This window comes from Pseudochaenichthys georgianus, chromosome 9, assembly GCF_902827115.2.
Source record: "Pseudochaenichthys georgianus chromosome 9, fPseGeo1.2, whole genome shotgun sequence".
NCBI classification, from domain to species: Eukaryota; Metazoa; Chordata; class Actinopteri; order Perciformes; family Channichthyidae; genus Pseudochaenichthys; species Pseudochaenichthys georgianus.
The window spans coordinates 10,334,687-10,347,127 of record NC_047511.1 but is presented as its reverse complement, the minus strand read 5'-3'; the positions used below and the strand labels follow the sequence as shown (position 1 = coordinate 10,347,127).

Below are 12,441 nucleotides of genomic sequence, written 5' to 3'. Positions count from 1 at the left end.
TTGGCTCTTGGTCGAACAAAATAACAATTTGATGACTTCAACATTGGCTGAGGGGCTTTTTTTCAAACATTCTGTGGGCTCGATAATGCATACATTCAATTTAACTTTAGGAAAAATGCAAAGGCCATAAAAGGTAGACATTGAGCAAGTACTTAAAACATGTGGTCGATACCACAGTTCAGATTGAAGGGACATGCAGGGGTATTTATTTATCTTTAATTCCAAAAGTAAGAAAAATATCTTGACTGCTTAAACCACTTAAATTATTATTATCAGTAAACCCCTTAAATAATAATTAAGTGGATGGTGAAAAAATTATACAGTAATATTATAGTATTGGTATTTTTCTCAAAATGGTTTTATCGATAGTTTGCACAATTGTTAGCCCAATATATGGTAGAGGCAAAATATGTAAAAATATTTGAAAGAAGTATTGTGTAACTTTGCTTGGTACAGATCCTTAAACAAAATCTTTGCATGATATTTTTTTTATATTTCTAAATGATTATGTGAATAATGTTTCAAAAATGGTTATTCCCTCCAATATCGCAAATTGTATCAACATTTTAATATTAGTGAATTATGTATTCATTTTCAAATCGTGCAGCACCAGCAAACAGTGTATTTTCTTGCATCATGAAAGCGGCTCGGCCAGCACATTACTTAATATGCAAAAATGTGTTGCATGCCGTGCACATGCCGTATTATGGCCTAATCTGGGGAATGTACTAAAGCTTATTGATTAAACTGTCAAACACTGATAATCTTGGTAAGTATGCTATCTTAGAGTAAATACCTCAGTCAAACACCTCAAACAGTGCTCCAAATATGTGTGCTAACAATCCAAGTTATGCTATGGGGTCGACCAAGTCCATGGCCTGAGTATCTGTAAAATCACCAGTATACGGCGGGGGGGGAAAGGAAAACACTGCCAACAGAGAATGACATCAAACCTGAAGGAGGCAGGTTGAACAATTCCCTTTTACTGTCGATGTGTTTCTACCCTCTGAGTCTTACTGTCCTTGCAGCCGGTTAACCTCCACTAGCGTCTTTTTTCCTACTCCTCCTCCTGGCTATTAATGTCTTCTCTACAGATAGGCAGGAGGGAGAGAGGACGGGAAGAGACAAGAGGACAGGTGACAAGAGACCAGCAGCTCAAAACCACATCCACACTGAGGTCGAGTTCATCTAAGGCCTGAAGCAACGCAAAACTTGCAGGGTTGCTTCTGATCTGTCAACACCTACTGAGGACAGTCCAATCACAAAGACAGTGGTTATATTTGGAAACAACCTAGAGCTGAAGCAATTCTTCAGTTAAAGAATTTGTTGAATACTAAAACAAATGCTAGATTTGATTTTTGAGCAACACACCAATTAATAATCAATGGTTCAAATTCATTTGCTAGTATTTGTTTTGTGTTCTGTGACTGGATTCTTTTAGTTTTTTTTTTTTAAAATCAACCTTGGCTGTGTTAAACTGATGATTTTTCCGAGTCATTTGCAGTCCTACTTCTTTTCACTAGGGCTGTGCATCTTAACTGGTCTCAGGATTCGATTAAGATTATTATGTAAACAATTCAATCTCAAGATGCGTTGCTTCCTCAATTTTCTATATTCACATGGCAACTTTTTCATAGATGAACACAAGCAGTCAAATAATTATGAACTCTTTATTATTATTTAGAAAGTGCATCAGAAATCAATAACATAAATGTCTTGATATTAAATTGTAAAGCAAAATCAAAAAAATTTTTTAAAATGGTATACGTCTAGCCTCCCTATATCTGAGTGTGAAATTGTTCCATCCTCGAAAACATAACTAATAGCTGAAGGTTTTAGGAAATGTCTTCGGGCTCAAAAAAAGGACACGGAATGTGGCAAACATCACAAACATGACATTGTCTGAACACAGCAAACAGGAGTATTTACAACCGCCAGTAGAAACAGAAATGCTGTATGTGGGTGCACACTCAAATTCATCTGTTTTACTGTTACATAAATCTCATTCATTTATGACATTAAGTTAGCCTCATCTCATCAAAGATCAATAGTGTTTTGTTTTTTTAGATGAATTACTTTTTAAATATTTATAATTTGAAATAAAAAAGAATCTACATAAATCAATGTGTGTGTCGGAGCGACACCGACTGATTCAGTGCGATGTTGCTACCAGGAAGTTATTTTTGAACAATAGAACTTTTGTACATCCCTCAGTTTTTCTGAGGAATGAACCTTGACGTCGATGTGCCTTGTTATAATGTATTAATATAATTGTTCAATAAAAGTAAAAAAATAATTATAACTTTATTATTAACACGGATCAACAAGCAACTACGCTATAGTCGATTATGTTCCGTCACTGCATCGATGCACAATCGTCCATGTCCGCATTGCGATGCATCCGAGCAGTGTTTCCCCTATATAACAAAAAAGTAATACTTTTTCTTTTAAATAACAATAAGTGGATAAGATCCATGCTGTTGATGTCAATCAATACTTGTCTATGATCGATATGACAGACATGATGTTTTGATTTCAAAAACTGATTACATAATAAAACGAATGAAGGGACAATAAAATTGACATTTATCCTGATTATCAGATCAATTACAAGCCAAAACTGAAGGAACTCCATCATTAGTTTGAGGTGTGCTTACATTCGTAGCATTACTAAAGAAGTCGGGACATCGCAGGTCATTGGGATTAAGTCCTTAATATAATAATTATAAAGAGATTTCAAAATATAGCAACCAAATGTTGCTATGCCTGATGACACACAAGAAGACAAATATATCTAGTCTTTTGTTTGTTTCACAAAGCTTGAGATTACATACACTAAATTAGGTTATCATGACGCCGACTCCTCTACTGTCATTTCTAACAAGGGCTTTGCAGAATGAAGCCGTGTCCAGCAGAGCGGTTAACTGCCTGCTGCTGCTGGGGGGGGCTTCAGGGACGGACAGCCCACCAGCAGACAGCCCACCAAGGTCAACCGTCATGTGGAGTCTTGAGCAGCCGCTAACTGTCCCCCTGCAACGGTAGGACCATGAAGGGAGAGCAGCAGTGTGAAGCACATCGGGTCATAAGGGAATCAAAAACCCATCCTGTGTGTGTGTGTGTGTGTGTGTGTGTGTGTGTGTGTGTGTGTGTGTGTGTGTGTGTGTGTGTGTGTGTGTGTGTGTGTGTGTGTGTGTGTGTGTGTGTGTGTGTGTGTGTGTGTGTGTGTGTGTGTGTGTGTGTGTGTGTGTGTGTGTGTGTGTGTGTGTGTGTGTGTGTGTGTGTGTGTGTGTGTGTGTGTGTGTGTGTGTGTGTGTGTGTGTGGTGTGAGTGTGTGTGTGTGATTTGACTAAATCCTGAAAGTAAATATTGGCCTTTGAGACAGCACACAAGGAGGGTGTGAATTTACATATTTAATACATGGCTTTGTCCAATACTCCATGCTGGTTATTTCTGCTGAACAGGCCAGTGCTATGAATAAGAGTCTAAAACTCTTATCAAAGACTTTGGAGGAGACATCAATCATATCAATCTTCAGAAAGGAGTCGCATGTTTAACAATGTCAGCTGTGGCAAATATGATTTTGTAATAAGTGTAATATTTTAAATGTTTCCCAAACATAAAATAAGTTGCCCCTCTGTGGGACGGATGAAGGTATTCTGCACAAATGCTGTCACTTAAATCAGATACGTGAACGCACTGATGCACCTGAAAGAGCACAGAAATACACCATTAAGAAACTTAATAGACTTCATTTGGAATCGCCAAGGGACTTTATATGGCGACCCATTTTATGAATAATCTTTTTTGCCTGCTGTACATTATTCCTGTGTGTGGGATTTTCAAACCAATCCAGGTAGACGCCAAACACTCGGCCTTCTTTAGAGACCACGTATATAAAGTGCACCACATTTAAACATGATCTGCCTTGGTGCTTGCTGCAGAGTGTGTGACACAACAAAGTGATCCTTTAACCTCGAAAACAAGTCAGAGAGGGTTGACTCATCCCTGCCAGCCCTGGACTGAAAGGCTGTTTCTTATTAACTCCTCAAATTAGCTTTGCTATTTCTTGACTCTGAGCCAGCAATCCTGTTATGTTTTAGAGCAGGGGTGCTCAACCTTTTTTGAACCGAGAGCTACTTTTAAAGTTGCCAGACTGCGGAGCGTTGTACCTACACTTCCTACAGCGTAACCTGGGACCAGGGCCGGCCTGTCGCACTGGCGTTATAGATGTTCACCTAGGGCGCCAGATCTGTGGAGGCGCTGCGCTGACAGCTCTGGGAGAAAAAAAAAATATTTTGACCGTTGGGGCTCATCCTAATTTTCAACCTTGATGTAACAACATTCATAATTAAGTAAATGTAACGCCCTTTTCATCCCGGTTACACATTTCATTCGCCCTGTACGATGGGCGCTGCAAGTGATGAAAATGGGGGATGTTGGCTTATCTGGCGCCCGCAGCCAAAGTGTTAGTGAGCGTGGGAGCGAGGGAGAAAGGGAGGGTGTACCGGTACGCGCTGTTGTTATTAGCATCTGGTGCTAGCTGCTCTAACGGAAGAAGATATTTCTACAATGATGTGGAGGAGAGTCCTCTCCAGTCAGACTGAGAGGCTGATAACTACAGCTCAGTGAGGTAAAGGACTCTGAGTGTTTAGATAGTTCACTTTAGTCTAAGTTATTTCAGTGGGTCTCAAACGGTTTGATCACAATTTACGTAAACACATATTTCCAAGGCACTCCTTTATAATTATTGGGATAAAACAGGTTTGAAATCATTCCAATGTATACTACAGGACAGTAAACCAGACATATCGTTTTAAACTGGGGATAAAAAACATATGCATAAATAAAATAGTAAAATAAGATATGAATGAACAAAAATAAAATACGTTCCATGTATTTGTTATTGGCTATGGGTTACTGGTTATGCTCACATACTTATTTAATTATTCAAATGTAAACCGATCTTTTTCATATGGGTGTTTAGAGTTGTACCCCCTAGATCTAGTCTCTAGTCATTCTGCTTAAAGTGCACCAGATTGAAGCATTTTGCTTTAAAGCCTGAGAAGGCAGATATGCTTGTTTTTCTCAACAAGAACGGTTTCTAAATGGGGGGGGGGTTCCTTTAAAAGTTGGACTGTTGCACTGTTGTAGCTTCAGTGGTTCTCAGGTTACAGTTACATAGTAGTGAATATATACAGACTGATTAATGTGAATATTACTGTAAACTAGGTGGAAGGGGGACTATGTAAAAGTTTCTCGAACAAATGTAATTTTTTTGGTGGAAGAAGCATGCATCATTTTTTTACCCTGCCCCTCAAAGAATCGGACTTGAGAACCGGAATTGAAAAGTAGAATCGGAATCGTGGAAATTCAAACGATGCCCAACTCTAGGCGTAGCCATTACTGACAGCCAACTACCAAGTAAATACACACTTCTACTTGTATAAAACGGACCTTTGTACGATTAATACTTCATAAATTACTGCAGATCCTTTATCTTACCTCTTTCTACTCTACACACAAACAAGTATTTAACTGAAGTTACACAACAGTGTTGTTGATAGAGTTGGAGTTTATTCACACGTCACTACACAGTGGGTAATGTTTTCAAGAAACATTGAACAGTGCTGCCACATGTGACACAGGGAAAAAAGAAAATACTCTGAACCTTTTCTTTGCCATTATATAAAAATAGTGTTGCTACAAAAGTATAAATTAGGCTTACTAATAAGACAACTCAGATCTGAAGCTACACAGGAAAGTGCAATAAAAAAGACAACATTAATAGAATCAAACCCTTTTTTTGTTGCATTTTAGTAGAGTATAAAAATGAATGCCTTTAAAATAGGATGCAAGCAATACTAGTTTCTTAACCTGAATTGGTAATAGACTATAATCAATTTAAGTTTGCATTCTTATACCATGTTGTACAATAATTATAATTAATAAGTTCAAACAAACTAAAACTTACAGCTGATTAATAACGGTATCTAACTTGAGTTTTTATTATATCAAAAACCTGTTGAAATGCTAGTTATTTTTACTGTCCCCAAAAAGCGGGCGGCTCCTAAATTACCCTTCTTCGATAAAGCCACGCTCGCATTGCAGATGGACTTTGAATTGGAATAGATACAAAAATAATCATCCTCCCACTCGGAGTGAAAATTATATATTTTGGGCTTTTTTGCTTCTGCCATAATTTCGGTCTTGTGTGTGCGGACTGTCACTCCTGTTGCCACGGACAACGGCAGCAAACTAGTGCCCACTGCCCACCAGCCACGCCCCGACACATGGGGTCACGCCGGCCAATCACAAAGCTTTGATGCGGTCAAGTGCATTATTCTGGCACAGAAAGATTATGTTATAGGACATTAACGATAAAACAGAATATTGTTGTTCTATTTTTAGACACATCTCGCGATCCACTGGGAATCTCCCCGCGATCGCAATCGACTGGTTGGGCACCCCTGTTTTAGAGGAAGGGGGAGATATAAAAGCAAACAGGATTGTCAACACTTTGGAACTGGATATCAGTGTTGCCCAACATTGCCTTGTTGTTGGATCACACCTACTCCTTCTCTGGTCTGAATCATAGTAGAACAATGTGTTTAGTTGCATCAGTAAAATTAGCCTCACACCATTTGCTTACACACGTCACATGGACTCACAACAAGTAGCTAATTAACTAGGCTGACGAATGGCAACTTCTCATCCTGCCAGGTCAGAGATGTTGGCAGCAGGAAGTCAACACCAGCCAGACTCTTGCCTGGTGCTCTTTCATACAGTAATAGACCGTTCTGATTTTAATACCGTTAACTTATCACTCTGGCCTGTATTACTTGGCTTTATAAACAAAAGGAACTGTTGGCCTTTTACCCATAAACTCTTGCCTTGCTGATTTAAAAAAAAAAATTGAACTTTTTTCACTGCAAATGGACAACATTTGATTGTTTTTAAAAGCCTTACACTTTTTTTAACAATGTTATTGTAATAATGTTCTCACCTGTCAATAAAACGAGTAGAGTTCATGCCAGACTGAATACACCTTTTAAAAAAGGGACCAGGACCCCACAAAATAATCAAACACGACAAAGATTAAAAAGGAGCTCACACAGGAACTCTAGATTTCAAAGCATTAACCTGTTAAGCCCTGAGCCTGTTTTTCAGGTCTGAGGCTGGAAAATGACATTCCCAGAACAAATGACTATAACTTCTCTTCTAAAAAAGGGGTAAATTAATCATCTTTTTTCTCAAAGCAATGATAAACCTATTAGTTGGATGTAAAAAAGTCAGAATCAATATAGATTTATTTTTTATTTTAAAGTAAATTGATTGAACATAGTTTCCGTGCAAAAAAAACATTACTTATAGTGAACACCACCCTTGAATGATGGGATAGCAGACTAAAAGCTTTAGGAATCTAAACTACAACATATAATAAGTACCCTGTATCAAGATTGATGCAAAACAAGTGAACCTTTTTAGAGAGATTTAGAAAAAAAACCCACCTCTGGGGTCATTTGGGTGTATTTGCCGTTTCTCTGGAACCCATTGGTCGATTTTGGTGATTGACATCTCTTTTGAACCGTTAAAGCCAATAGAATTGAGAGGGAATCCACCTTCACGTTACCATTGAGGAATGAGAGTGATGCGCACGCAGCTTGCCCAAACCGAAAGCTATGTCACGCTCTGAAAACGGAAAACTAGGTTATAGCCATAAATATGATGGATTATTATCAGTAATCATTTCAAAGGGACACAGACACATTGGATTAACCTTCAGCAGCGTTTTTATCGTTGTAATGTCATTGAACACAACTTTTGATCAGAAAAACAGCAAAGGTAAGACATATTTGCCATTTTGGCTCCGTAAAGCTACGTGGTGTGTTGTCTGGGTTTGCCTTCGCTGCCCTGAGTTTTGGTCGCACAGTGACGATACGTATACCGCTAGAATCTGATATCTTGTTTGTGCAGATCCGATAAGTAATAAAGTATTTATACCGTGAGTTCTGTGTTAAGTGCGTTAGAATTTTTTCGCTCAGGGCTAATTCAGAGGCTCGGCGTTAGAGTTGTGTTTTCTTTCGGTAAAAATTGTTCATATCATCAGTTGGCTGAGTTTCTTCCCGTTCAGTGGGTATGACACATTAATAGGTTGTTAAATGTTAGAAAGCCCTCAGATGCTGTATCTTGCAGATGTTGCGTTTTTGCCCCCGTGGGGCTCAATTAAGACATGAAGAAACTATTATTTACCACTTCGCTCTAATGCATTATTTTCGCGGGAAAGTGTACGGGCCATCATTTTTACTGGAAGTTACGTTAGCGCGCTCATGCTATACTTTTCTAGAAAAACCCCTATTTATATTATTCACAATAATCAAGAGAATTATAATTTTTGCATCATTTGTTCTAATTTTCATTGGGATATATATATATATCAGCTATGCTGAATCATTAAAGAAAGTTATTCAGTAATATTGCACAACATAGCCCTACATACATTACACAGGGGCTGCTGGTAGGACGCCTTGGTTGAGCTGTTGGATGGAGTTCACTGTCTAACCTTTGAAACAGTCCAACTGAGGGGAAGACTCTGGGAAATAAAGAGATGGAAAGTGGTCCATAGCTGACCATACAGCTTGTAAAAAGATGGATATGGCAAAAATAGCAAACAAAAAGTAGTTTCATTACTGTCCATAAACATCTAGGACATCCGTCCAATCGCACATAAATAGAATGAACTGTAATATGATATTGTCTCACTACAACCCTAAAAATCATGGTTACAGTATGTGTGCACATTTAGTTCTGTAACTTTGAATATAGTATTTTATAAAGCAATCTATTGTTTATTCATCAGATTGACTGAGTTATTGTCATATTATTAAGGTTGGGGATGCCTAAACTAAAACTACAAATGAAGATGTATTGCAAATGCCTATCCAACCTTGTTTGGTTTTCCCCCCCAATCTTATGTTTGGAACGACTTTCTGAAAGCATTACTTCCATTGATGTGAACTTTTGGTTTTTATTTTATTAACATGTGCTTGTCTGTTTTTTGTTTTACTCTACATATTTTGTATATTGCCTTTTATCTGCTCTGTCCATTTTGCTATAACATTGTAAATGTCCCCACTGTGGGACAAATAAAGGATCATGATCCTATCATTGCCCATTAAATCCAAAATCGACATGCTCATGGTAAAGAACTAACAGCTAAGCTAAACTTTGCCAAAAAGTTCCAAATGTTTCGAATAGTGCATGGGAAACAAAATAAATAGTGAATACAATTGACCTGACGGTTGAATTTTGTTGAAAGCTCCAGTGAGTAAATGGGCCTTGAGCTAAAGAGCGATTCATCATCTGTTTCCAGGGAGAAGAATAAACCATCAAACTCTTCATCAGAAAATGTAATTGTACTATAATGACTACTTTATATACTTAGTTCGACGTGCATTTGACACTACTTTGCTTTAACTTGTCCCTTTTAAAAACTCAACCATAATATATTTATTATATAAATCAATTGTAATTACCATGCGTCTCTTTCAATTGTAAACAGAGTTTGTTATTGACACAACGCTGTTTAAGGGGAAAGTTAAGGTACATTTACTTTACAGCGCTGAGCGAACAATCCTCCGTGTTTGAACCTCTTAAATCGCTGCATAGCCGATTTATTTGTCTGGATTATCCCAGAGAGGCTAAAGATTCTTTATAACCCAGTTTGAGATTTGTGAAACTTTATTCTATTTGTGAAAATACAAACAAGGGAGATTTCAGTGCTTTGTTCGCATCTAGACCAGGTCCTGATCTAAAACCACTAGACCTAGACTCATCAAATCTGGACTGGATTATCCCAGAGAGTCTAAAGATTCTTTATAACACAGTTTGAGATTTGTGAAACCTTTATTCTATTTGTGAAAATACAAACAGGTGGAAGGCTGAGGTTGCTGCAGCAGGCCAGGATCAGAATCAGAGAGTGAACCTCCCAGCAGGGCAAGCCTTTATGCCTTCTTGTATTTTCACAAATAGAATAAAGGTTTCACAAATCTCAAACTGTGTTATAAAGAATATTTAGAGTCTCTGGGATAATCCAGTCCAGATTTGATGAGTCTAGGTCTAGTGGTTTTAGATCAGGACCTGGTCTAATGTGGTCTACATGTGAAAAAAGCACTGAAATCTCCCTTGTTTGTCCATCCATCCATCTTCTCCCGCTTATCCGTGGTCGGGTCTCGGGGGTAGCAGTTCCAGCAGAGAGCCCCAAACTTTCTTTTCCCTGGCCACATCAACCAGCTCTGACTGGGGGATCCCAAGGCGCTCCCAGGCCAGCGAAGAGATATAATCCCTCCACCTGGTCCTAGGTGGTCCCTTGGTCTCTTCCCAGCTGGACGAGCCTGGAACACCTCCCTAGGGAGGCGCCCAGGTGGCATCCTTACTAGGTGCCCGAACCACCTCAACTGGCTCCTTTCGACGCGAAGGAGGAGCGGCTCAACTCCGAGTCCCTCCCAGATGACCGAACTTCTCACCTTATCCCTAAGGGAGACACCAGCCACCCTGCGGAGAAAACCCATCTCGGCCGCTTGTATCCCTAGTTTGTATTTTCACAAATAGAATAAAGGTTTCACAAATCTCAAACTGAGTTATAAAGAATCTTTAGACTCTGGGATAATCCTGTCCAGATTTGATGAGTCTAAGTATAGTGGTTTTAGATCAGGACCTGGTCTAATGTGGTCTACATGTGAAAAAAGCACTGAAATCTCCCTTTTTTGTATTTTCACAAATAGAATAAAGGTTTCACAAATCTCAAACTGGGTTATAAATAATCTTTAGACTCTCTGGGATAATCCAGTCCAAATAAATCGGCTATGCAGCGATTTAAGAGGCTCAAACACGGAGGATTGTTCGCTCAGCGCTGTAAATTAAATGTCCCTTAACTTTCCCCTTAACTGCCGAATCAGATGCTCTGAATCGGAAGCCAACTTCAGCGTCGTGTTATTGACTATCCCTGTATGGACATGATTGAAAGCTATTTGAATCAATGCAGATTCCATGCACATAGTCAAGTATTTGGCTCCTGTTGTTTTAAAGAAATGGGAGAAGTAGACATGATAAAGAATAAGGTAATTAAGTATTTAAAATGCATTGTTGTTGAGACCTGGACCCCTCAATCTGCCACACAACAACACACGAGGCCTTCCCAGCCTTGCACCTGTTATAACGCTCTAATTAAACTAAACAAATCCAAGTCAAGCCTGACTAAACCAGCATGGGCACGACATCAATGTAACTATTTCATTATGACACTGTGAGAAACGCTGAGACATTCCCAGCCATGACGGGGACGCGAACCCCGCTCCAAAAACACGTCCTATTCTCCACGCAGGTCCATTTCCTTTACCGCGTTGATGTTATAGCAGGATTACGGGTGAGCCAGCTGCTAACTAACTAGCTTAATTAGCTCCACTGCTAACCTGGCAACCCAGCTAGCTTGCATGTTTAGCTGACAAACCTGCCTAACTTGTTTTGAGGGCGATGTCTCCAGACGAAACTGGTGTTTTTTCTCCATGTCATGGTGCAGTTTACCTTGTCGCTGCTGTCAGGGTCTCCTCCGCCTCCACCTCGCTTCCTCAGCTCCGTCATGTTTCGCTCGTTTCGCTGCCGGGACGTTAATGTATCACATAAGCCGCCTCCGTCCGGGTAAAGGGGGGAGGGAGGCAAACGGGGATACAAATCCTTGAGTTTTTCTTTGATAAAGTGCTGGATTATTTTCGAACCTGTATTGACTTTAAAGCTCGGTCCGTGAAGACGTTCAGCTTTAATGAAAGTCAGCCGGTGCTGCCAAAGCGCCAGAAGAGAGCTCCATAAGAGAGTAAGGACTGTACTGCGTGTGTTTGTTTATGACCGCAGTCCCTGCTTCCTCCTACCACAGTCAAGCTTTAAATACAGCAAGAGCACCCAGCTTCCGCTTGTAACTTTCAAAGTAAAAACCTGACCAAGGAATAAAATGAGAGTGGCAGTGTAGAAGATTACTCCGTTCCAACCATAGATTACAACTAAGATTCGAAAACGTATTATTATATATTAGTAAAAGCACAACATGAGCGTCACAGCATAATAATGTACATTATGTAAACTACATCAAACATATCCGACCTTTGTGTAGCTTGAGTATAGCCTAAACGTATTATTTCCTGATTTTTTCTCAAGAAAACGTTTGTACACTGGAGTCTGATTTCATATTTATTGTTTACTTTGTATTAAAGGAAATTATAATTTAAAAAGTCCACATGTTATCCTACCATGAACCAAACGACTGGAAAAAAGAAGAATATTCCGAGCATTTCCCAAACTTCTTAACCACTCAGATGTTGTGAAAGTGTAAAATATTTGTGTTTTATTGTTTATGGAAACCATTAGCAAACACAACATTTAGAAAGTCTACAA

At 39.1% G+C, this 12,441-nt stretch overlaps 1 protein-coding gene across 1 annotated transcript in view; it reads right to left on the bottom strand.

Annotated features, from left to right (window-relative positions):
- Positions 1 to 11,912, bottom strand: part of cds1 (CDP-diacylglycerol synthase (phosphatidate cytidylyltransferase) 1) — a 34,884-nt gene extending 22,972 nt beyond the window's left edge. Inside the window, exon 1 of the mRNA XM_034090445.1 lies at positions 11,581 to 11,912. Within this exon, the coding sequence (XP_033946336.1) occupies positions 11,581 to 11,637 (57 nt within the window). The 5' untranslated portion in view covers positions 11,638 to 11,912. The remainder of the gene's footprint in view (positions 1 to 11,580) is intronic.
- Between the last annotated feature and the right edge of the window lie 529 nt (positions 11,913 to 12,441).